Consider the following 27,426-nt stretch of genomic DNA (forward strand, 5'->3'; position numbering starts at 1 on the left):
TTGCACAGGCTCCAGTGGAGGGCTTTTGCCACTGAATCATGCCTCTTTTTGTACTGGTTCTGTGCATATGGTTTCATTTTTCGTATTGCACTTCCTACATATGGGAGATATCTTATTTCCGTCTATCGTTCTTTGAACATATCTGGTTCTTAGGGCCTGATCTTGTGCTGCTGTTATCATTCCTTCAGTTTCCTTCTTTAGCTCTCCCCTCTGTAGCCATTGCCATGTGTCATCGCTGGCTAGTTCTTTAGTCTGTCTCATGTATTGTCCGTGCATTGGTTTGTTGTGCCAGTCCTCTGTTCTGTTCGTCATTCTCCTGTCTCTGTATATTTCTGGGTCTTCGTCTACTTTTATTAGTCCTTCTTCTCATGCACTCTTTAGCCACTTGTCTTCACTAGTTTTCGGATATTGCCCCAGTGCTCTGTTCTTGATGTTGACACAGTCCTTTATACTTAGTACTCCTCTCCCTCCTTCCTTTAGTGTTATGTATAGTCTGTCCATATTTGCTCTTGTGTTTAGTGCTTTGTGTATTGTCATATGTTTCCTGGTTTTCTGATCTATGCTGTGGAGTTCTGCCTTCGTCCATTCCACTATTCCTGCGCTGTATCCAATTACTGGCACTGCCCATGTGTTTATGGCTTTTATCATATTTCCGGCGTTGAGTTTTGACTTGAGTATTGCCTTGAGTCTCTGCATATATCTTTCCTGATCATGTCCCTTCTCTCTTGGTGTTTTATATCCCCTCCTTCCATTATTCCCCAGGTATTTGTATCCAGTCTCATCTATGTGTTGATGTTGCTCCCATCTGGTAGCTTTATCCCTTCAGTTCTCGTTACTTTGCCTTTTGTATGTTGACTAAGGTGCATTTTTCTATTCCAAACTCCATCCTGATGTCCCTAGATATAATCCTTACAGTCTGGATTAGGGTATCTATTTCCTTGATTCTCTTACCATACAGTAAGAGAATCAAGGAATAGATACCCTAATCCAGACTGTAAGGATTATATCTAGGACATCAGGATGGAGTTTGAATAGAAAAATGCACCTTAGTCAACATACAAAAAAGGCAAAGTAACGAGAACTGAAGGGATAAAGCTACCAGATGGGAGCAACATCAACACATAGATGAGACTGGATACAAATACCTGGGAATAATGGAAGGAGGGGATATAAAACACCAAGAGATGAAGGACATGATCAGGAAAGATATATGCAGAGACTCAAGGCAATACTCAAGTCAAAACTCAACGCCGGAAATATGATAAAAGCCATAAACACATGGGCAGTGCCATAATTGGATACAGCGCAGGAATAGTGGAATGGACGAAGGCAGAACTCCACAGCATAGATCAGAAAACCAGGAAACATATGACAATACACAAAGCACTTTGATTCTCCGTCCATGAACATCAGATGGTTGATTCTGTTGCCTCTTTTCTTGAGTTGGTACCCAGCATCCATCTTCTGTAGTACTTTTGTCATGGGAATCATGGCTACTGCGAAGAGTAGTGGGACAGTGAGTCGCCCTGGAAGATCCCTCTCCTGATATTTAACCTCTGCTAGTCTTATTCCAGAGCTTGTAATTATTGTCCATTCCAGTTGCGCATTGTATTTTTGAGGAAGCTGATGGTCTTTTCCTCTGTGTGGTATCATGTCAAAGGCTTTCTTATAGTCTATCCATGCCATGCTTAGGTTGGTTTTCCTTCTCCTACTGTTCTTCATTACCATTTTGTCTATCAGGAGCTGGTCTTTTGTGCCCCTACACTTCCTTCTGGGGGATGGTGCTTGTCTCCTCTAGGTAGTTGTATAGCCTTTCACTGATGATACCTGTTAGTAACTTTCAGATTATTAGTAGGCAGGTGATAGGACTGTACAGGCGGTCCCCGGGTTACGACGGTTCCGGCTTACGACGTTCCGAGGTTACGACGCTTTTTCTTAAATATTCAATGGAAATTCCGTCCTGGGTTACGCGCTTGTTCCGAGGTTACGACGCTGACGCTTCCTGACGCTCCGAGTTAACGACGCTTTTAAAAACGCATGCTATGATAAAAATCCTTTATAGTTTAGCACAGTACATAATAAAAATATGTTTTTGGTTACATTACAACAAAAATTTTGAGGTTATGATGATTTTTGACACTTTTTTTTTTCGTATTTTTTGAATTTTTTTACTGACGCCGCATATGCGGAACTAGTTTGCGGGCGAATGAATACACTAGCTTGGGATGCGCAGTTTAAAACAGTCCAAAAGCGCAAATATAATGAAAAATCATTGCTTGTTTCCAGTACATAATTAAAAAAACTAAGTTTCTGGTTAGATTACAACACAAATTCCAAGGTTACGACGTTTTTGTTATGCTTTTTAACGATACCTCATATGCAGAACTAGTTTTTGAGCAGAGGTGCATAAATTAATTAACGCTATTAAACTGTATGGTAACTGACCGAACAACGACCTCGGACGGTCGAGGACGCCAAGCGTAACAATACGAAAGGACGCCACTTCAATCGCGTGCCTGCCTGCATTCCACTAGTTGTGTGCTGAGACGTTGCTGAAATTCCTTGCCATTTTCGCTAATTTACAATGGCTCCTAAACGCCAAAGTACTTCCTCCGATGATAGTTCATCCAAGAAGAGGAAGGTCATCACGATGGAGGTCAAATATGACGTGATAAAGCGTTCGGGAGAAGGAAAGACAAACTAACACCGAAATAGGCCGTTCTTTAGGCTTGAGCAGGACACGGTGGTAACCATTGTGAAGGATAAGGAACGTATTCTGAAGCACGTTAAGGATGCTGCACCGATGAAGTCAACGGTGATAAACGAGAAGCAACGTAGCCAGAGCATTGTTGAAATGGAGAAATTGCTCATGATCTGGCTGGAGGACCAGAACCAGCGACGTGTTCCGGTGAGCTTAAGTGTGATCCAGGAGAAGGCTAGAGCGCTGCATGAGGCAGTAGTGAAAAAGTTTTGGCGAAGGCAGTGCTGTGGTGAATTTTCCGCGAGTAGGTTGGTTAAGGCCGTTTAAAAACCGTTTTAAGGCTCGTGCAAATTTGCATAATGTGAAGCTGCAAGGTGAAGCTGCTAGTGCTGATAGCGAAGCAGCAGAAAGTTTCCAGGTGGTTTGGCTGAGATAATTAAGGATGGTGGTTACACGGCTGACCAAGTCTTTAATGTGGATGAGACTGGATTATTTTGGAAAAGAATGCCAAATCGAACGTACCTTTCCAAGGAGGAGAAGTCAGCACCTGGCCCATAAAGCTGGAAAGGAGCGACTGACTTTGCTGTTTGGGTCCAATGCAAGTGGTGATTTGAAACTGAAGCCCTTGCTGGTGTATTTGGCCGAGAATCCCAGGGCTTTCAAGGGCATTTTCAAGAGTCAACTCCCTGTGATTTTGAAATCTAACAAGAAGGCGTGGGTTTACCTTAATGGTCTTCGAAGATTGGTTCAATGACCATTTCGTGCCAGCAGTGGAGCGGTATTTGACTTCGAAGGGTCTGCCTTTTAAGGCCCTCTTAGTCCTGGACAATGCCCCTGGTCACCCTTCAAATTTGAGCGACATGCATCCTAATGTGAAGGTGGTGTACCTCCCACCCAATACCACATCGCTGATACAGCCAATGGACCAGGAGTAATAGCTAATTTCAAGCTTACTACCTTAGAAGGACCATACGTTTTGCATTTGAGGGCCATAGAAGCTAACAAGGAGTTTCGACTGAAGCAATTCTGGAAGGGCTACAACATTGCAGATGCAGTGAAGAACATTGCAAGTGCTTGGACGAGGTGAAGACGACCACTTTAAATGGGGCCTGGAGGAAACTGTGTCCACAGTTTTGTGCACAGTTTTGAAGGCTTTGACCAGCAGAAGACGTCGAGACTGTGACGAGGAAGATCGTAGGGCTAAGCAAGAGGCTGCAACTAGATCTTGAACCTGATGATGTAACAGAGCTGCTGGCTTCCCATGGAGAGGAATTGTCTGCAGAGGACTTTACTAGAACTTGAACAACAAATGATTGAGGAAGAGGAGGCGGCACCAGAGCCAAAACCCAGGTCATTAACTGTGAAAGGCTTGTCAGAGGGTTTTTACTCCATCTGGAGAGAGCCTTGGCTTCTTTTGAGGCAGAAGACCCTAACGTTTCTAGGTTTGACAAAATCAAGAGAGGAATCATGGATTTGGTGACTTTCTACAAGGAGACCCTGAAGAGAAGCAGACGAAGAGAAGTGTGCAGTCCAGGCTTGACACTTTCTTTCACAAGTCTCCAGTACCACCACCTCCCACTCCTAGTCCTGGTAAGGAATTCTGAACTGTTTTACTAATTTATGTGTTTACATAGTGTACATATTTAAAATGTGTTAATTTTTTTAATGTAACAACTAAATGTAAGAGTAAATTGTAACTTCATTAATTTTCATCATTTGTAATTTGATTTGCTAGAAGTGGGTTTGATTGTTCCAGATCCCCCTGTACTACCTGTGACAGTTCCAGATCTCCCTGTACTACCTGTGACAGTTCCAGATCTCCCTGTACTACCTGTGACAGTTCCAGATCCCCCTGTACCTGGACCCTCTGTACAGTCCAGATCCCCCTACCTGGACCCTGCTGATCGCCCGCCCACCTGCACGTGTACAATCAGGTAAGCAATTTCATTTTCTCATTTTCATGTTGGCAAATTGTTTACACCCTACATACATACGTACACTAACTTACATAGTGGTACAATGTGTTTGATGTTGCATAACCTTATTTTTTTTTTTTTTCCATTTCAGACCCCTTTGATAGTGACAGTGACCCAGATGACCCTGAGCCTTCCATGGTTTTGATGCCTCGCCCTATACATCAGGTAAGGATCCTTACAAATTTGTATACTAAAATGTTTTATAAATTGCTAATAGAAATTTTTATTAAAAGTGTACATATGCTACAATTACATCCACCTTATTAATATATTTATGTACCCTATCATTCTTTCCATGATGTAGATGTTCCCTCATCAGTTGATACAAGTATCACCTCCCCAGAGCCCAAATCAGTTGATACGAGTAGTATCACCTCTCCCATTCCTTCAGGTAAAAGAATTCTTCATTTTTTATATTGAACATACGTATTACACACTACATATGTCAAACAGTAATAACATGTGCAGTAGTTACAGTAGTAGTAACTATCATTTTATATATTTTTTATCATTCCAGACTCCCAAGCACCTGCCCATCCCACTCCATAGCCCGCCACCCACTCTCATGTACCATATGACCATCCCAGTAAGCAGCCAACCACTAGAATTTGGTAAGGACATTTTTTTTATTAATGTTTTAATATTACATATGTAATAACCATGTTATGTATGTAACATACATACTATAATCATATGTACTATTACATTATCATTCCAGACTGGCATGCACCTGTGACTTACATAAACCAGACCTCTACATAGCCTACATGTCTTCATTTTGCTGGAGGTAAGGAATTCTCAGTTTGTGTTTAATGTTTGCATACTACAATAAATTTTGTACCCACCTAAGTGGTTACATACTGTCCTTTAATATTAATTCTTCATTCCAGACTGCCCATACATCCTAGCCTGTTATCTGTGATAAAGCACACTGAAGTTAGGTTTGGAATGCATCCTTATCATGAATGCTCTACACCTCCACCTCCATCTCCGACAACCTAGGTAACAGGCTTTGAGAACTACACCTAAAAGTTGGTAAGTTATGTAAGGAATTTCTAAATTAAGTTTTATACTACATGTTATATGTGATATTAAACCATGTATGGTGCATATTACTGTATGTTAACTTACTATGCATAGAGTACTTACTGACAAAATTATTTTTTTTTTTTGTACATTCCAGAACCCCCTGAATGATGTAGGCTATGGGGCCACATAAGACTTTGTCCATCCAGGGTTACATTGACGACAACTTTAAACTAAAAGTAAGGAATTAATTAACATACATTAACTCTTTTAGTACTCTTGATATATCTACAGTAATTAACATATTGCATTCACAACTTTCTGTAGTGTATATTTTGTACAGAATTTTGTTACTTTTTCCTTCCAGAACCAACATTTTTCACACAACTCCAGGTTGTTACTACAAGTGTCATCAAGGGATAACTACAAGTAGAAGCACCATTTTTGGATGGAAAAAACCCTTCAGGAAAGTATACGTATCACATGTAACATGTTAGTGTAACAAAGTATGAACAGTAACAAGGTTTTTTACATACAGTAGTACATATTACATACGTACATAACTTTTTTTTTTTACAGGATTTCCAACCAAGTTTGATTATGTACATATGTACATGTTATAACCACTGTACGTATGGTTACTGTATGTAACTTACTAAACATACATAACATGACTTAACTTTGATACTATTTTTTGGTACATTCCAAGAAAACCAGGACCCCCATCCATGATGCAGGCTATGGGGGCCACATAAAACCGTTTGGGGGGGGTCCCAGGGTTACTACATAACATAGCACGACAACTGTAAAACTATGCACGACAACTGTAAACTCTGTACTACTACTAAAGGTAAGGAATTATACATAGTAGTAACATACATTAAGTAAGTTTATACGTACATACTAAAAAAAGTGACCAAGATCTCTCACATGGGATAAGTGATCAAGGTCCCTCATGGAATTACATACTGTACACTCCCTGCTGAACATGGGGGTGTAAGACCAATCATTTACAATATGCAATATTAAACCACTGTATGGTGCATATTACTGTATGTAACTTACTATGCATAGAGTACTTACTGACAAAATTATTTTTTGTACATTCCAGAACCACCTGAATGATGTAGGCAATGGGGCCACATAAGACTTTGTCCATCCAGGGTTACATTGAGCGACAACTTTAAAACTAAAGGTAAGGAATTAATTAACATACATTAACTAAGTTTTATACATGTTATATATGTGATAGTATTAAACCACTGTATGGTGCATATTACTGTATGTAACTTACTATGCATAGAGTACTTACTGACATACTAATTATTTTTTGTACATTCCAGAACCCCCTGAATGATGTAGGCTATGGGGCCACATAAGACTTTGTGCATCCAGGGTTACATAGCAGGACAACTTTAAACTAAAAGTAAGGAATTAATTCACATACATTAACTTTTTTACTCTTGATATAACTCAAAGTAAGGAATTATAAACTAAAAGTAAGGAATTAATTAACATACATTAACTCTTTTACTCTTGATATCTATAATTTACATATTGTATTCAGGACTTTGTGTAGTATTTTGTACTAATTGTGTTATTACTTTTACCTTCCAGAGCTACCAGACTGGGATTTTAGTGTACTCCAGGATCTAACAAATACATACGTACTACTACGAAGTGTGCAATGCATGTATATAGTGTACAGTGTTTAGTGTATACCCTAAGGATTAAGTGTAGTACATTGTGCTTTTTAGTGTCACAAGAGTTTAATAAAGAATTATACCTTCAAGAACCATCCTTTGCCATTGGAATAACCACACTACACATCATGCAATCTACTTGCATGTCACACAGGTAAGGTCTCTAAGTTTTGTTTTTCTTAGTTTAAGGCATATTTCCAAGTGTCGTTCCGGCTTACGACGATTTTCGGCTTACGACGCGCCTCAAGAACGGAACCCCCGTCGTAACCCGGGGACTGCCTGTATAGTTAATGGCTATATTTTCCTTACTCTTGTCTTTTTGTACTAAGGACGTTCTTCCTGTGGTCATCCATTTGGGTGCATGGTGATTTGAGCTACAATGCAGAGTTGTTCGCTATTTGGGTGTAGGGCTTTAAGTTTTTGTTTTTTGAGCCAGTATCCATGGACTTCATCAAGACCTGGGGCTTTCCAGTTGGGCATCTTCTTTAGTTGGAGTCTGACTATGTTTGTCATGATCTCTGTGAATCTCTGTTTTATTCTCCCTTTTTCTTCTTCCCTGACTTCCTGGAGCCATGTTGCATGTTTGTTGTGTGATACCAGATTGCTCCATATGTTATCCCCAAGTCTCTTACTTGGTTCGGCTTCAGGAATTTCTTGGTGGTTGTCTTCCCCTCTTAGTTGGCTGTATAATCTTTTCTGGTTGGTTCCGAATAGATTGTTCTGTTGGTATCCCTTATTCCTGTTCATGTACCGTTGGATCTTATGTGCTTTGGCCTTAAGCCCCTGTTTTACATCTTCTATTGTGTTATTTAATCCCCTCTCCTGTACTTTGTATTTCTCGTTGAGTTCCTCCCTTGTTTTCTTGCTTTTTAGCCTTTTTTCTGCAATCTCTTTCCGTTTACTCAAGTCAGATCTCATCACCATGATCTGCTTCTCCAGGCGCTTTTCCAAGGAGGTTGCTGTTTTGGTTTCTGTAGGGTTGGTTGTGCTGGTGGTGTTGGTGTTCGAATCCCCATCAGTTCTGCTACTAATCTTGCTCCTGCATATGCCAAGTTATTTGTTTCTGTGATACTGGTGGTGTGTATTATGACCATTATTTCATTGACCTCACTTGTTTTCTCCCTTAATTTCTTGGTGTTGTAGGCTTTCATGGAGGGAATCTTTGTTCTCTCTGTATCTGGCTCCATCCATTGTCTAATCTTTTCTACCCATTCCGTCCTCTCTGTTACTTCATCGGTGTTTCTTCGTGTGTTGTTGTTTGATACCTCATCATCCCTGTCGTCTTCTGTGGCATCATCTCTCAGTTCGTCTTCGTGTGACATTTCCCTTTCCAGTTCTTCTCTTCCTGTTGGGGAGAGCCAATTCTTTTTCTTCATGTTCCTTACTTGGTCTACCAGCCTCTGCTCTGTTTGGGAGGTGTTATTCCTCTCATTCCAGATGTTGACCAACCTTCTTCTATGTACTCTGTCCGTCGGGTTGCTTCTGATGTAGCATCTCCATATTTCCTTATTTTCTTCTCTTGTCCATTTCTTCCTTTGGTTTGCTCCAATCTCAGGCTGTTGGTTACTGTCTTTGTGGTGGTCAGTTGCTGGATGACGACCTCCAAGTACCTGACCGTCTTCCCCTTCAATTGGGTTGAATACCTGGCTGCCGGACAAAGCTCCTCTGTTGCCAGAGGTTCCATTTACATTGTTGTCGTTTATTCCTTCATTTCTCAACATCATTGCTGAGTTTTGCTATTTAACCCATAGCTGGACCCTACCCCATCAGGGATAGGTACTGATAAAAGCTACAACCATGGGTTGTTGTTTTTAGTTGTATTGTGCATGAAATTGCGCACATTTTCATATATAAAACTTTACGTAACTGCTAATTTAAAATGGGGCAAACATTACGACAATCGCACGAAAAAATTTATCGGAAGAGTTACCGCGCGGACATAAGGAAAGTTTTTTTCATAAATTCACCATAAATCGAAATATTGTGCTAGAGACTTCCAATTTGTTGCAAAATGAAGGTAAATGATTGAATATTACTAGAATATAAGTGTTTTAGCTTACAATAGTGTTTTTTGACCATTTCGGTAGAGTCAAAGTTGACTGAAGGTTGAAATTTTGGCACTTATCGTTATTTATATGAAAATATTTCAAAACTGATAAAAGCTACAATCATGAGTATTTTTTGTTATATTATACATGAAATTGTACACATTTTTATATATAATACTTCATGTAACGGCTAATTTAAAATGGTGCAAAAATTATGTCAAAGTGACAAAATAATTTCTGAGATATGTCACTGATACTTTTTAGTGCAATAGAAAGATATTCGCGCTTCCGCGCCTGCGTAACGATTGTAAACAAAACAAAGCCTTGATCCGTGAGCTCCCAGCATCCCCCAAGGCGCGTGATTCAAAAGTTTTTGCCTGGTAGGCCTGTAAGTATTTTTCCGCAAATTTTTTTTAAAACTTTTTTTATCGACGTACCATACGTCCAATCGGCACCCGACAGACAATTTATGTCGACGTTCAATACGTCCAATCGGCGTAAGAGGGTTAAAATAACATAAGTGTACATTTACCTTCTAAAATAACGGATAAATTTATATCAACAAGAGTTTAAAATTAAAAGATTCAAAGCAAAACCAACTCTAATAGAAAAGAAATACCTAACTGATGAGAACTTATCAACCAGCCCCCCCCCCCCCCCCCCCCCCCCCCCCCCCCCCCCCCCCCCCCCCCCCCCCCCCCCCCCCCCCACCCACCCAAAAATTAACCACCACTTTCTCCTCATCATTTCAACCTCCACACTTTCAGTCTGCAAAGGAAAAGAGATGAGTAACACAGGCATGGTACACAAAAGAAAATGTGGCACAAAACAAAATGTGTTGGCCCAATTGCAAATGTTTAGCCTCAAAGATTGCCTTAATGTTCACAAATTACTTTAAGGTAACTATATTTACTGACAACTTGTGAATAGCCTACCATCAGTAAACTAAATCCCAAATGCTACGTAAGAGCCAATGGAATGATGCAAAATTCAAGAATTACTTTGAAGGTAATTATTACCCATCAACTAGCATGCAGCCTAATCCGTTGACTAGCACGTAGCCTAATTCCAGTAAAGCAAATAATATATGCAAAGGTTTTGGGATAAAGGAATGGTATAACATTCAAGAATTACTTTAGGGTAATAATTTACCGTAGGCTTGTGAAAAGCCTACATCCAGAGAAGCATCATGAATGCAAAAGAATTGCCATAATTGAATGGTGTTACACGTACATTCAAGAACTACTTTTAAGGCAATTATTAACTGGCGACTTGCACATAGCTTAAGCGCGGCAAGCAAATCATAAGACAAAGTTTGGCTTAAAAGGGATGGTGTAACACTCACAAATTTCTTTAAGGTAATTATTTACCAGTGTCTTGCTAATAGCATATGGCCAGTAAACAAAATGTAAAATCAAAAAGTTGGGCCTAAAGGGATGATGTAACATCAAGATTACTTAAGGTAATTATTAACCAACAACTTGCAAGTAAAACATACAAAAGTATTTGGCATATCACAAATGCAAAAGTGTTGGCCTAAAAGGATGATTGGGGCAACATCCAAAAATTAATATCTTAAGACAACTATTTCCGGAGACTGCAAGTATCTGGCTTGATGAAAAACAATTAAGTAAACAAAAGACAAGAATCATCCGCTTGAAAGCTATCCGCTTGAAAGCTATGAATGTGTTCTGGTGGTTGTGTAACACTACCGAAATCCCTTGATATAACCAGAAAATAAGAACAAAATGCTGTTAGCATTTGATGTGTAGTGGAGCGTTGCAGAAAACAGAATGAAGTGATTAGATAAGTCATTCCAGTATTGCTGTTTGGGGGGAAGATGGCACTGTATATCTACACTGAGCAATAGAAGCGTTACCCTTCAAATTTAAATTCAGGCTGCTGTACATGGAAAACTATAGATATTGTGACGTGTATAGATCGTTCGTCTACCCAAATATCAATTAAATAATTTGATTTGGAAAACGGCAGCCATTTCTTTAGAATATCAGCTGATTTTTAGGAAACGCAGGAACCAAAATCCGCCAGCCAGAGATAGGGGATTCCCCAGTTGGGGGAAAAGTCTTTTATCAGCTGTAGGGACGTATCTCAAAAGGGAAGGGAGTAGGCAGATTGGTACTTCTTAGACCTATACCTTAAGCTCTCTTTCCTATGACCCCTCTGCTGGCTGTATGCTTGTTTTCCCAGGAATTTTGCCTTGATCGTGGGGGTTAAGCTGACTTCCAACCCCCAAGCAACCCACCTGAATTCTGCCTCAGTCGGCTGCGAGACGTGATTCTCGAACAGAGGTCAAATTACCTGCCTTCCTGTTCCTAGCCAATACCCAGGGTGTGAGTGCGCGCCGATGACCCAGGCCTCAGACAAAGGGGGCCATGCTTTTCTACAAAGAGCCACTGAACACGACATCCAGGTACGTCTTGTGAAACAACATATTGCCAGTCCCTTATCACCTATTATAATTTTGATCCTCATTCTCCCAATTCAATTTCCAGCAACAAAAGGAATTCATCCTTTTGTTCCCTCTCACTGCCTCATGGGCCCGCATGCTTCCCCTTGTGTGATCGTCCCAGACCAATGGAGTCATTGCATACTTCAGTGAAACCTTAAAAGTTCCTTCTCCCCAGTATTAGAGAATTAATTAATCAAAGCAAGAAGTCATTTTTTCCTTTTATCTTGTTTAATCTGGGATTCTTTTCCAGATTCCATGAGTCACGTGCCGTCTCTCTGCCCGCAAGTGTGCATTACCCCAAGTGAATGAAAATCAGCTTGAATTGAATGAGAGATTCTAAGCCCCAACGTGGGGGCCAATATCATTTACCTTTCCTCCAGGCCAGCACGGGCCTTTTTGTAAATAAATATCTGTAAAGTAACGAGCTGAGTTTCTGGCGACCTTCCCTCTAAAGAAATTAATGATAACTATCAGTTTACGGTAAGTTAAAGCAATTCCCTCTTGAAATCCCTCAATTATTTCTGTTTACGTATCTAGCCTCTCTCAAGGCCCGCTATATACGTAACATTGTCGACCTTCGCCGAGATATGAACCTAGCTTGCTTAAAAAAAAAGCTTGTAAATCGCGTTTATCCGTTGTAAAACGTAAACTGTAAATTATTTACAAAAAGCAAATCAAGCACACTTGCAGGGAAAGAAGACACACTGACTCACGGTAAGGTATTCCATTCATTAATATGATTATTCTATAACCAATGTTAGCTTAAGGTACGTTTAAGTATTTTTATTGCTGAAGTGGTCAAAAGAGCGTAAGTAGAAATCTTATTATTGTAACGGCGAATGCGCCAGAGCTTTATTTTAGCAGCGAGCAAACAATTTGCCCGCGAATTCTCTGTTACTTTGTGCTGTCCTCGTAGGAGCTCACACTAAACTACGTGTGCAGATAGATGCCAGAAACGGACCAGATCAAACTAGGAAGTGCTTTGCCAGGGTTTATTGCTGTACTAGAAAGCCTAGTTAGTTTAGGAGTGTTTTACTAATAGTTACGGCAAAAGAAGTGTACATTCTTTTGTCTGTGATATGTTAGGGTATTCATTTTTAACTTAGTTTTCATTCAAGTGTTTTGGTAACCGCTTACCTCTCAGCTTAAATTCAGCTTAGAGCATTCTCGCGCCTGCGCGGTCTCAACCAGCCTTCGTTTTCGCTCACAGCGGCAGCCATGTTTGTTATCTTTTCAGAATTATCTAAAACCATTTAAAGCAAAGTAACGTAAGTCTCAAAGTTTTAACGTAAATAATATCAGTCGCCGGGTACTAGTATCTATCGTGTTCTGCCAGAGAAATTAACGTAATTCGCCTTGAATAAGAAAGTAGTATTTTGTGTTGTAAATTGCCTTCGCATTTACAGAGAATCAGCTGATTCGCCATCACTGCTAGCACACCGTGGTGCTAACCCGCTCTGCTCTCCTCACGTGTTTCACCTCGCATCGCTCACTCGCTCGCTGAGCGAAGTTTCATTTCACTTCGCACTTAACGTAACCTCATTCACAATTGTTTGCTAACATCGTTTTAAAATCCTTACCGTCATTTCACTGTTCACAGGGACCTAGTAATCTTACATAAAGTTAACGTAAATCTTCAAGTAGAGTAAATCACAAGAATTGTTAACGTAAAACGCGTCTTTGTAAAATTCATATTGAAACGCAAATCATTTCATAAGCGCGAGCCACTACATTAACGTAAAAATCGTTCACCACGAGCGCGTTATCATTTTTCATAAAGCGTTTTCAAAAGCAATTCTTTCAGTAAACGTTAACGTAAGTAAATCATTTAACGCAAGTTGCGTCATATTAAACTAACAGCATTTAGTAGTTCAATTCAAATATAAGGGAGTTCATTCACATATCATTTTCACCCTCTCCGAGAGAGAGAGGAGGAGAGAGAGAGAGAGAGAGAGAGAGAGAGAGAGAGAGAGAGAGAGAGAGAGAGAGAGAGAGAACCCATTATTCACGAAGCCAAGAGTACTACATCTTACCATTAATTATAGCATGCAGAATTAACATTATTTTAGTCTCTTGTGTCTTTCATTTACACAGCGTGATACGTACGCGCATGTGTCCATTGCAGTTTGCAAGCATTTATTTACATTTATCGAGTACTTCAGCGAGGGACTGAGCATTTCTAAAATGACAATTTGTCGAAAATTGCATTTTTCCTAACTATACAAACCTGAGGTCCTTTAACAATAGGAAGTAGCTAGCGGCAGCTGGAACGGTCGTAAGCTTCGAACAAGGGGAGAACGGTAGTTAACTGCTTGTGGCGCGCGACTGGGAGGTAAACAAATCACTTTTGCTTTTGGCCCATGCAAAATACGCAGAGTGAGGGGTGGCATGAGGAGGGACTATATGTAAAGGACCTCAGGTTTGTATAGTTAGGAAAAATGCAATTTTCGACAAATTGTCATTTGTTCCGATACGTAATACAAACCATCGGTCCTTTAACAATAGGAAGACTCACTTCTTGGTGGGAGGAATCTGAGTCTTTTAGATGAACAGACTGGTGTTCGTCCATCCCTGGAATGCCCCTCCCTGGTCGTAAGAGCGAGGGAGGGATCCAAGCCTCTGTCCGATTGATCGGGGTGTGCACCGCAGGATGAATGGTCAGACCTCTGGGCCGAGTACTAAGAGAGAGGCAAGCGTATCTTCTTCGTACCAGCAAGCAAGAACTTGTTCCTGTTTGCAAGAGGCAACATAAAGTATGGGTTGTCTCAAGCTGGCATCCACTTCCTCCCCCTTGTTGGAGGAAGTGGTGGATATACGCTCCTATCCCTAATGAAAGGGAATAGGATGGGGCTCTGTTGAGTAGATCACCTGCATCTTTGTCCTTATCCAAGCAGGGTGACCACGCCGTGTCCCTCTAACCAACAGGTAGAGGGAAGAAAAAGATGGGAAGAGGAGCCAGTCACACTCTCATTCACTCATCCATTCTTACGGTCACACCAGGACTCGATGCTGTTCAGCCTGCGAGGGTCTGGGTTCGCTACACAACGTGTTGAGCAGCCACCACCGGGTCCCAAGGAAAAAGATCCAAGGACCAATGTGGGCAATATCCCGAAGGTAGAAGGAAGGGCATGTGGTCTGGTTGGACCAGACCCCTGCCTTCAGTACCTGCGCCACGGAGGAGAAGTTCTTGCGGACAAGGCAGCATCTCCTTCGCATCGAAGGCGGTGAAGTCCATTAAGGAGGGGATTGTGAACGACTCGAACCAATCGTCAGGGACCGAAGGGTTCTGAGTCTTCGCTACGAAGTTCGGTACGAAATCGAGCGTCACGGATCCCCATCCCCTGATGCTTGACTTCGCAGGAGAAGTCATGCAGTTCCTCAGAGGAAAAGAAGGAAATAAGTCGCATGACCTATCCCTCTTCTCTACTTCGGTGATGTCCAGTACCCATACTGGTCTGTCCGTTTGCACGAAGTCTCTCGCATCCTCCTATCCCCATGCACGAAGTTCTCGGTAGTGGATAGGACACCGACACTCCATGTGTGGGTGTCAATGGTATGGGTACTGTGACAAGCTATTAAAACGAAGTAATGGTTGCTTTGTAACAACCGAACTAAGTCAACAGCGTAGTTCGTAACTGACTCGGGCGCTCTGACAGCTGCCGACTTGACTGCGTTCGGTAGAGGCAAGTTGTCAAAGCATCCGAGTAAGTCACATGACCTTCTCCTTTAAAGGGTTATGCCGAGAGACCAAACAAATAATGTATTTGTTGTCACTATGCCGGACAGCGAGGTGATGATTCTCTTAAGGCATGTGCCCAACAGGCGAAAGTCAATTGCCTTTCTAGAGACCGAGGTCCCTGAAGGTAAAAAACATCTCATGGTTGTGAATCTCAGCTAAGGAGAAACAACACTATGTCAGTTGAAGACGAAGGTAGATATTGAATGCAACCTTACGTCTTCACAGATGAAATCGAGAGAAGGATTCTCAAGATTCATAGCCTGTGCTTACAAATGACTGAAAACGCTAACCGCTATTTCATTGGCTGTCCGGTGAGAAGTCGTAGTTGCAATGAAAAGCGGGGCGTTCTTCAGTAATGAAAACACAGGGGAAAGCCGCCTGAAGAACTGCTTCTCATGGGCTGAACATTTGGAAGTAGAGCTGCCAGGTCGAGAGTAGGCGATGTCTCCTACATCTCGTAATTCGGGTTGAACAATGAACAATTGTACACCTACGAATACGAGATATTTTGAAGACAAACTCAGATGTCTGCAAAATCATTCGCATTATCGCAGTGCGATGCAGCGGGAGACTTGTACAGACTTCTGTTACCGTGCGGTAAACAGAAAAGATGAAAGAGTCCAAGAGATATCTCTGTTGAAAATTCTCGCAATGTCGAAGGCGATGGAATCTAGCGTCACAGCAGTAGATGGTCCTTCATTATTGCGAGAATCCCCGTTAATCAGAGACCTAAGTCCATGATTGTTGGGCAGAGATACGGTTCGGTAGTCAATCAAAGCAGGGGAGAGAGAGACATACATGACCGTGAATCTCGGAGGCCCAACTGATACTGAGCTGCTATCAGGCAGTTCAATACGCAGTAGTTGAGCCTGAGCTCTCGCTGACTCGTCATCCTGAGTTGCCAGGTAATTCCATTATTCCACGAAGGAATGCGTTCGGCTAGAAATACTGTGCATAAAGATATGCTCGAGCAATTATATTTAGAGGCGAAAAACGAATTTCGGTAAATATAAAAGTTGAAATGGTGTTGTCGTGACAAAACCATAAGTATATAAAATTGAAACTGAAAACTCTGGGAGGTTGCAGGCAACCCCGAGTTGCAGTTTCAATTAGAATACTTCTCTTATAAGTCGCCAATCCGTAGAGTTAACTAGGATATGCGCCTACCCCTCGGACAATTCAACTGCTTAGTAGAATCATGTTGCGAGGTTAATATACGTAGTATATTTGTAGGATTCTGAACAACGATCTCCATCCTAAATTCTTTCCTTCAAGAAAACAAAATAAGGATTGGAGAGTCGACCACCTTCGTTCTCTATCAAAGAGAGTGAAGGAGAAGTCTTCCTCGAAGGAAAGCTTCAATGGTGAACAGAATACTAAGACGATAGTTCAAGCCAAACTGGATATTCCAGTCCGATCTCCTATATTCCAGGTTGGTCGCCTACTGTGAGATAGTTTCTTTCAGCAGCAGTCTCTTTCCCAATGCTAGAAATTCCAGGAATTCGAGCATAGGCGAGGTTCCCGATTATCGTGTAACATATCGGGGATTCTCGTCTCGCTCACTTTGGACCGTGGTCTCGCGTAAGTGTTTGGAGATCGTAAAAAACTCGAACACTCTGAATGCGCTAGAAATTCCGTAGAATTCTAAGCAGTCTCGCGAAACACCACCGAATTCGTCAAACGATATCGCTGGTGGTCCTCTCGATTCCCGTATAAAATCGAGAATGGGCAGGATTCCTCCTCACGACCGGGGCTTACGTCAGGTAGGACCCGAAGGTCCCCCCCCCCCTGGTAGCGCAGTCCCGAACGTGGGATCCTACAGAGAAATCTCTGTAGGATCCCTCCCCTTTCCCTCGTAGCCGTAAGGAGAGAGGGATGGGAAGGGGAGGAATCGGATACTCGCTCGCCTTACCCAGTGGACTAGCAGTGGAGAAGAGTAGGAACAGCCATCGCCTTGCGGCGATAGGCCTCTCAGAGTCTGGGTAAACGTATCGTCAGGAGAAAAACGTTTTCCCGCGGAGGGTTAAGAACTCTCACTGTAGGTAAGGGTCTGCCGCCACTGTGAACTTCGTCGTGGGTGGGGCTGATCGACACCTGACCTGAGGAGAGAGCCGATACCGTCCTCCGACTCATTCCAGTCCTCGTCGAGGTCGAAACCTCTCAGGAGGACCGAAGGAGTATTTAAATACGGTGTCCGAAGACACGTAGAAACGCCGCTGTCGCAGTAGAGGAGGTGGAAGTAGCGTGAGTCGACCCGGCCAGAACTGAGAGAGCCTTCTTGTCCGGAGACGAGAGACTCTGGTTCGAGACAGAATCGGCAAGCTCCGATCGCGGCAGACCCACCGTCGGTTTGGGTTCCCTCTCGGGCCCCAAAACGACTCGAGCAGAGACGTGGGCTCTGCTGGGTGGGAGCGGCAATCCTTCTGCAAGGTCTTTATGCTGACGAATCAGCTTAATGACTCTGCAACTTCCTCTGTATCTCGGGAGTAACCGCGTCTTGCGGAGTAGGACCGTCCAGTCCCTCCAACAAGAAAACAGATCCCGAGATACTCCTCCTTTAGAAGGAGGAACAGCGGCAGGCCCCTGACGGTCGCCTCCAGCTACTTGCGCGTATGTCCTGGTCGGTCCTAGACCCGTGCCTGGTCCATACGGCGTCATAGCGGGATCGCGAGCGGCGCACTCTCGCGATCAGTCGTAGGTACCTCGCTCCTCCCGGTGTAGCCCGAGGAGGTTGAAGGTACAGGAGAGGCAGACCTGACGCTCCCCCCCTAGCTCGCTGGCAGGACCAGCGTGCTTGGAGGGCTGCTGCTGATCGTCACCCGCGGTGGCGATCGAGCAGCAGGCCTAGCCTTGCCGCTCGCCTGGGGCGAGAGGCTCGGCTGAGAACGTTGACGCTGATCTCTAGCGTCAGGCGAGCTGTTGCTGGTTACCGTCTCCGCCCGGTCCCTATGGGAGCGGCGGTCAGGTGACCTGCTAGGCTCTCTGTCGCGGCGAGACCGGCCAGCGTCCTCTCGGCGCGTCGAGCCGCTGGTACCAGCGTGGCTGGTACGACGGCCGCGGGGACCCCTTCCTCGCCTCAACCCGTGGCTGGTCAAGCGACCGTCACGTCAACCCGAGCAGCCAGTTGGTCGCTGCGAGAGCGTCCACTGGCCTGGCGAGAGTCGTGTGCACGACTCTCGCCAGTCTTCTGCTCCGCGCCGCGGTCTTGACGGCGAGCGAGCTCGGGCGGGGTCAAAACTTTGGCTGGACGGTCTCCCGTGGGAAGAGCGTCCACTTGGTACTTCTCGCGAACGAGAAGCGGCCGAGACGGAACTGATTTAGCGGCAGGACCGCTAACACCAGGTGAGGACGTACCAGCCGAGGCTGGTACACCTCTGTCCCCGTCGTCTTCTTCTTTGCAGAGGAAGAGACGGGCCCCGTTCCCGAGGAACAGGAGGACCAGCAGAAGAGCTCCCCGACTCGCCTGAGCGAGACGGGCCCTAGAAGATCCCGAAGGAGTCTTTCTAGGGGGGAAAACCCGGGTTACCAGCTGGGTCGCTGCAAGATGCGGCCGCTGGCCTGGCAAGAGTCCACCCCGAGGGCATCTCTCACCAGCCTTCTGCTCCGTGCCCGCCGTCTTGGCGCCGAGCGAACCTCTGGCGCCGAAACTTGGCTGCACGGTCTCCCGAGGGAGAACGTACACTCGGGATCTCTCGCGAACGAGGAGACCGAGCCGGAACCTGGCGTAGCACCAGGCGAGGAAGTACCCAGAGCTAACCGATACTTCCGCTGGTCCCCGTATCTCTTCCTTACGGAAGGGGAGACGGGGCCCCGCTCCCGAAGGAGCAGGCGGACCAGCAGAAGGGACCCCCCGTCCCACCGGGGTGGGACGGGAAGGGCCCTTAGAAGTTCCGAAGGAGACTTCTTAGGGGGGAAGGCAGCCTTCTTCTTCTTCAGCTTATGGGCCTTATAAGTCGAAAGGGGGGAAAGATGGCAGCAGCAGACGATGAGACGAAGATGACAGCTTCCTCTTCTCCTCTTCCTTGTCCAGCTCACGCAGGACAGTCGTCAGGTCCTCCCATCCAGGCCGGAGCCGGGGCTATGCCGAAGCAACACGGCCCGACTGCACCTGTCGGAAGGACCCTGGGGACTGGGGAAGACACACCGTGGCCAGGACCAGCATGGGACAGGCTCAGAAACCAGGAGCGACAGGAACAGCAAACCAGATCAGGAGCGGCAGGAACAGCGGCAGCGGTAGACCCAGAAGGGACAGCCAAGCCAACAGCGGAATCACATCAAGCTGGCAGGTACGGCAGCCCAGCGATCGCCCGTAGAATATCGGCAGCCAGCGGAAACCTGGGTACTGGCGGCCGGTCCAGGGGGCGAGTGCTGGAACAGCGGAAGTCTGGGGCAGGCAACACGAAGAAAAGAGGCTTTTGGGCGGCGGCAACACCCCCTCGGTAACGGCGGCGGCCCACAGTAGCGGCAGACGGCGTCACCGACACAGCTGGGGAGTTGTAGACAGGAGGGGGGGAGCAGCATAATGCGGCGTGGTAGTAGTGGAGACCGCCCCAGACCTCGCTAGACGCTGCAGCAGCCCGTGGATGCTAGGCACGCCCTGCCGCCGCGTGGTCCTACCTTGTCCAAGGTCGTCTCCCACGGATGTCAGCACCTGCGGTAACATAGATAGATTAGTAAGAGGGTTCCCTCCACGCACGGGGGGAAGACATGCCCCACCCGAAACGCAAGGAAGACCCAAAACAAATAAAATAAAATACAACGAAGAAGCTGAGCGGGGGGCAGGAAGAAGACGAAGAATCGGTATACCAAGGGAGTCGCGGGAGAGCTTTCCGACGACCTCCCTGGCAGACTTCGCTCCCCTAACCCCCGCACAGCATGAAAAGTAATATGAAAATGAAACAGATACTGCCCTTGCGATCACTTTCATAGACTTAAAGGGGGAAAAGATCAATTCCACCCGGGTAAGAACGCGGAAACTGATCCAAATAATATGATGCTATCATAAAATATATGTGAAAATGAAACAAAATACTGCACTTGACGATTTCACTTTCATAAAAAAACGTAAGGATCAATTCCCGGGTAAGAACGAAAAATTGATCCAAATTAAATTCATGCAAATAAATAAAATGAAAATGAAAGAATATTGCAATTGCGAATCCACTTTCATGCATTCTATTATACAAAATAAAAGGATCGTGCGAGCGCAATCACTCTCGGTAACGAACGCACAGGGCAAAAATATAATGAAAAGAGTACTTACATTTTCAATTACACACTTTCGCCCCAAAATACATGACTCGGCGCGAGCGCGCCCGCCCTCGGCACCGAGACATAATTCAAGGGTTCAATTCATGAAAAGAGAGGAAATCGCCGCATCTACGGCGATAGCTCCATGTTGGTTCATAATTAAGTAATGAAAATGAAAACAGTGTACTTACAGTTTCATTTTCAAGTTAAACAAACCATTAGTAGAAAAACACAATATAAACAAAGCATACGACGACGTGAAGCGGGGCAGAGAGCGATGACGAACAAGTCCTTCACACCGCGGCCGAAAGCAAAAGTGATTTGTTTACCTCCCAGTCGCGCGCCGCGCGACTGTCGGACAAGCAGTTAACTACCGTTCTCCCTTGTTCGAAGCTTACGACCGTTCCAGCTGCCGCTAGCTACTTCCTATTGTTAAAGGACCGATGGTTTGTATTACGTATCGGAACAAATTTCCATTACCTGTCGTTGCCCGAGTGGTCTTGTTCATTTTTATCCCAAAAGACTTGCGTGTACCGCAAGCACAAACCGCACAGTGTGCCACCGCAAATTCATTACTTCCAGACAGGGAAGTCGTTACGAGTTTAGGACTGGCCACCACCAGTGCACGTCAGGTCTTACCATTTTACAGTGCCACTAATTCTTGACACTGTCCATCGACTGGCTGCTGAAGTACTCCCACCTTTTACTTTCTCTCCTCCACTATTACCCTCTGCCATGAGCAGTGCCATTTCACTTCAGTATATTTAAGTATACTGCATGTAGTGTCCGGGACATACCAGCATGATACCAGTGCTCCAAGGAGCGCCTCCATAAGTACCATTGCACCTGTACAGGCCGTACAGGTAGCCATTATACCTGCGTGTCCGTCCTTACGGAACGCCCAAGTAAACCTGCGTGTCCGTCCTTACGGAACGCCCTATTCTTTAGTGTGTCCATGTACAAGGATCAGTGATCCTTCGGACCAACTATAAGGAACGCCTCCGAAAGTGCCGCACCTGTATTGGACCTACAGGTAGCCCATTCCAACGTCTCCCAAGTTGGGAACGCCCGTAAGTGTGACGTACGCCGCACACTTCATTAGATTTTTTCCACCTCAGCAGAAGGTGCCATTCACAAAGTGCCACCGAGCACCCAGTCTTTTCACTTTTCATTACCACATTGCAGAACCCATTTCCAAGTGAGTGCCACTTTCCACAGTAGGCACTCCCATTCCATCCAGTACCCTTTCCTGGCCATTATTTTCATTTTCCTGCGAGCCTCTACTGCAGCCTAAGGGAAATGTCTTCCCCTGCTTCCCGTGACTTCTTTGCCAGAGAGCTAGAGAAGCTCGGAGCCCTCATAACTCTGGGCAAGGAGGCTGGTTACACTGGACCAGCACTTGACCAGTGGATAAAGACGCAGCAGGCTGCTGCGCGCCTGCAAGAAAAGAAAGAAAGAGAAGCAGAGGAGAAAGCCAGAGAAGCAGAGAGAAAAGCCAGAGAAGAAGAGAGAAAGCATGAGCTAGCTCTCCTAGATGACGCAATCTCTCTGCTAGCTTCTAAGCCCCAGACCATGAGCTGGACTCCCGGTAAGAGGTGGTTGCGGAGGTTCTGCACCACTTGTTGTGTGCGTGGGCATGCTGTGGATTCCGACCAGTGCCCAAGTCGGTCTCTACCTTGGGAGGAGAGCTTCCAGGGTGAACTTCTCCAAGGCTACCATGTAGCCCTGCCTGATGAACAGTCTCCTACGGCCTATCAGTGGGTACAAGTCATGGCCGACACCGAAGCCCAGGTCTCCCTTATTTCCAGAAAGGCATTGCCTAGGGGTGCCAAAATCCAGACGAACGAAGAAATTCAGTTTGAATGGATTGACGGTAACCTCTATTCTGTTCCTTCGGTCCTTCTGAATGTGGAAATGCCCTTTCTGGACCAGGAATATTGACAGACGTCAACTGATAACCATTGAAGGCATCAATCATATTAAACTGATCCTTCCGACCGTACAATTGAGAGTCACCAGACCTTGTTTCTCCAAAGTATGTACTCTTGCAGTTGCAAGCTACATTCCAGGAGGTTACGACCTCCTCCTAGGGCAAGACATGAAGTCTCCCTCACCGTTCAAGAAGCCTAGGGGTCCTAACCCCACGACAAATCACTCCAAAGCAAGGAGTCATCGAAATTCTACTTCCTCTAGGAAGTACGTCCACCAACAGTCTCCCCCGTTACCAAGGAGGGAGATTGACCATTCACAGTTCCGTTGCAAAACCTGCAACGTAATAGGGCACTCCACGAATTGGCCTAGGTGCCCTAGCCGACTACCACCAGCGGACAATGTCCATTTTCCACAAGGCTTAGCCTTCAACAAGAGACAGGAGCCTCTGTCTCCCATTTCCAAGGGCACGCGGAGAGGTATTGCACCTCCGGTACCCGCCACAGGTCCAGTCAACCTCAACACTCTGCCAGTGCCACTTGGCAGCACTGAGCAGTGCCAAGCTCTGTCCAGCCTGGACGTAGAGCCACCACTGAACTTGACTTCTGCGCCTGGCCCCGAGCTAGTGCCGGTGCCTAACCTACCCAAGGATCCTCCTACAGGAGATCCTCCAACAGGCATGGAGCTTACCGCAGCCCATGGCCAATCCAAAGTCCATGAGTCTTCTTCACCCTCACCACTGACGCCCGAGGATGAACCTCCGGCAGACCTAACCTTCATACCTCCTCTGGAAAACCAGGAACTGCCCGACCAGGAGTCAGCCTGGAGTTTCCCCCTTACGACGGTTGTCGCAGCAGCCGGAGTGAGGGCCTCCCCTGCAGTAGGTTCCACCTCTACAACGGTTGCTGCAGATACCGAAGTAGGGTGTTCTCCTGAAATCCCTCAGGCTACCACTGCCTCTGCTCCTGCCGGCGTTTCTGGCCTTTCCCCAGAGTCTGTGCCACCGTCTACTTCTAGGACTGGTATAGCCAGGTCCTGGAGGAATAAGAAGAAGAAGAAGAAGGGACGTAACCAATCATTAACATATTAACAAAAGAGCCACATGCTCTCCTTGACACCTGTGCCCGAGGTACAGTGTCGCATTCATTTGCAGAATGATCCTGGCACCTACCCAGAGAAGGTAGCCAGCCTGATCTCTGCCAGTAGCACTAACCCTCTAACCCCTAGCCATTGTAATACTAACCCTCACTTAAATATAATTACCTCATTGCATTTCCCTCCCGGTCAATTAACCACTCATCATCCCCACGCATCATTACCTCTCATTATGTATTTTAACAATTCCGTCGCTGAACTGCTGCTGTGCGTACCACACTCTGGAATGATTGCGTCTTCATTTAACTGTATTGAGTAGGTTAGGCTAATGATTTAGTACCAGGCATTAGGTTAGTAGCAAGTAGAATTTTCAAGTAACCTTATCTAGGGGTAGAGTAGACTGTCGTCACAAGACAACCCGTAGTTATTACTTAGGCTAGACTACATTACTCCATTAAGTTAGTACACTTAGCATCTCCGCCTATACGTTAGGTAGGCCACTGTAGTTAGCTGTATCGCCGCTCTACAGACTTCAAGTTAGAGTAGGGGAACTGGGTAGTCGAGACGATCAATCTATTTAAGCCAAGACCTTCACGCCCGAAAGGGAGTGAATGCCTTCTTAACAGGGGGAGCTGTGATGTGTATAGATCGTTCGTCTACCCAAATATCAATTAAATAATTTGATTTGGAAAACGGCAGCCATTTCTTTAGAATATCAGCTGATTTTTAGGAAACGCAGGAACCAAAATCCGCCAGCCAGAGATAGGGGATTCCCCAGTTGGGGGAAAAGTCTTTTATCAGCTGTAGGGACGTATCTCAAAAGGGAAGGGAGTAGGCAGATTGGTACTTCTTAGACCTATACCTTAAGCTCTCTTTCCTATGACCCCTCTGCTGGCTGTATGCTTGTTTTCCAGGATTTGCCTTGATCGTGGGGGGTTAAGCTGACTTCCAACCCCCAAGCAACCCACCTGAATTCTGCCTCAGTCGGCTGCGAGACGTGATCTCGAACAGAGGTCAAATTACCTGCCTTCCTGTTAGGCCTACCCAGGGTGTGAGTGGCGCGCCGATGACCCAGGCCTCAGACAAAGGGGGCCATGCTTTTCTACAAAGAGCCACTGAACACGACATCCAGGTACGTCTTGTGAAACAACATATTGCCAGTCCCTTATCACCTATTATAATTTTGATCCTCATTCTCCCAATTCAATTTCCAGCAACAAAAGGAATTCATCCTTTTGTTCCCTCTCACTGCCTCATGGCCGCATGCTTCCCCTTGTGTGATCGTCCCAGACCAATGGAGTCATTGCATACTTCAGTGAAACCTTAAAAGTTCCTTCTCCCCAGTATTAGAGAATTAATTAATCAAAGCAAGAAGTCATTTTTTCCTTTTATCTTGTTTAATCTGGGATTCTTTTCCAGATTCCATGAGTCACGTGCCGTCTCTCTGCCCGCAAGTGTGCATTACCCCAAGTGAATGAAAATCAGCTTGAATTGAATGAGAGATTCTAAGCCCCAACGTGGGGGCCAATATCATTTACCTTTCCTCCAGGCCAGCACGGGCCTTTTTGTAAATAAATATCTGTAAAGTAACGAGCTGAGTTTTCTGGCGACCTTCCCTCTAAAGAAATTAATGATAACTATCAGTTTACGGTAAGTTAAAGCAATTCCCTCTTGAAATCCCTCAATTATTTCTGTTTACGTATCTAGCCTCTCTCAAGGCCCGCTATATACGTAACAATACATAATTGTATTGGGTAAGTCTCACATACAAAAATTCCATTCAGTTATTGACAAAAATTAGATATTTAAATTTAAGGGTCAACTGTAATAGTGAAAAACTTTGCAGTTTTCCTTAATTGTTAGTTAACTAGATCCATTTCTTAATACTTCACGAAAAGGATAAAATAAGACCTTTTTCTTTATTGTAAATCTTGATATATTGTTAAATATACACTGAAAGTCCTCAGCTTTCCAAGGATAAATGCTAATAACTCATTTTATATGTATACAGTATATTTAAAAGCCTCATGATTTGTTTGATTTCTCTACACCTCAGATATACATTTCACTAAAAGACATATCCAAATGGGAAGTAAACAATACATTTCCTTGTCTCTGGGATTTTAACATATGCACAACAAGAAGATTACAGTTGCTGTTAACTGACCATGCTTTTATAATGGCAACCTCACTCTCTTCCATACCAGTGGCTTCAATTTATGCAAATTAAAAAACTGCTTCTTTACTTATTTCTCCTTTGGATTAAGACTTTCAGTGAAATATACCCAAATGTGAAAGGAAATTTACAAGACATGGCACTCTTAGAAATATTGTTGCCAGTAAATGTAGCTCACAGATTCCATATAATGTACAGTAACTCATTATATTTTTGAGGAACATTAATCCCTAATTAATAAATGATTCACTAACAAAGCTTCTGCTGTGAACATAAGAACATGCTTTAATACCTTATACATCACTGGCAATTTGCTTAAAATTCATAAAGACTATGGTTCCTTAAATTAGAAATCAAACTACATTCTTCAACATACCTAAATGCTTAAGCAGGATTGCCGATTGTGGCAAATGTTTCAGATAAAGCTGGGACCAAACACTCCAACAATGTGGATCTTGCATTAAACACTGTACGAGGCACGTCCTTAACTGTTAATAAAACAAAAAATTTGAGGTAATCATTGCCATTAATGCATACTTCTTATTAGAGCAACAAAGCATGACTCTTTTGAAGTTTCTATTCAAGGTGACCGAAGAGCTGGTTAACTATCAGAGAAGTACTTGTCTCAAGGAGAATTTAGTCTTACCTTGTTTTTTCAATATTCAATGCCTCAACAATATTACCAATCAAGAACGGTTGAAAGAAAGGCAATCCAGTAAAATAAGAAGTAATATATTTATATAAAGTAAACCTGGTTATTTCCAGGGGATGCATACCAGTGGCCCCCACCCTACAAATAGCTCAAATCCACAAATACTTAAAACCTCTCTAAAAAGGCTTATTTTGAGTATCTTACCAGCAAAGCGAAGCCTTACTGGAAACAGGCTCATTTCTGGCAGCCCAGCCCTAACGCTATTCAAATGCTAATACCGCCAAAAGTATTAAGATTAAATAAAAATCCTTTCAGCAGATAAAACCTTACATCTTTAAATTTTATCCCATATAAGATTCAGTTTTAATTTTAATTTAAAAATGACCATAATTTTACATTTAAATTCTGTTTAATTATTACATTAGTTCCTAACGCCATTCAATTGCTAATATCTCAAAAGTATTGAAGATAAAAGAAAAATTCTTTCGGTAGATGAAACCTTATTTAAATTTCATCTCATATAAGATTTATTTTCAATATATCATATATTCACACTTAAATGATGTTTGAATTAGTATGGCATTATAATTTTCACCACAGTCCAGCCCTAATGCTTTTCAAATGCTAATATATCTCCAAAAGTATTGAAAATAAAATCATT

At 44.1% G+C, this 27,426-nt stretch overlaps 1 protein-coding gene and 1 pseudogene across 1 annotated transcript in view; one reads left to right on the forward strand and one right to left on the reverse strand.

Moving 5' to 3' along the window:
- Positions 1-27,426, forward strand: part of LOC135221288 (transmembrane protein 214-like) — a 324,587-nt pseudogene that overhangs the window by 186,308 nt on the left and 110,853 nt on the right.
- Positions 1-27,426, reverse strand: part of LOC135221583 (transmembrane protein 214-B-like) — a 125,121-nt gene that overhangs the window by 29,618 nt on the left and 68,077 nt on the right. The window contains exon 6 of the mRNA XM_064259272.1: positions 26,490-26,601. Within this exon, the coding sequence (XP_064115342.1) occupies positions 26,490-26,601 (112 nt within the window). The remainder of the gene's footprint in view (positions 1-26,489; positions 26,602-27,426) is intronic.

Source organism: Macrobrachium nipponense, chromosome 2 (assembly GCF_015104395.2).
Source record: "Macrobrachium nipponense isolate FS-2020 chromosome 2, ASM1510439v2, whole genome shotgun sequence".
NCBI classification, from domain to species: Eukaryota; Metazoa; Arthropoda; class Malacostraca; order Decapoda; family Palaemonidae; genus Macrobrachium; species Macrobrachium nipponense.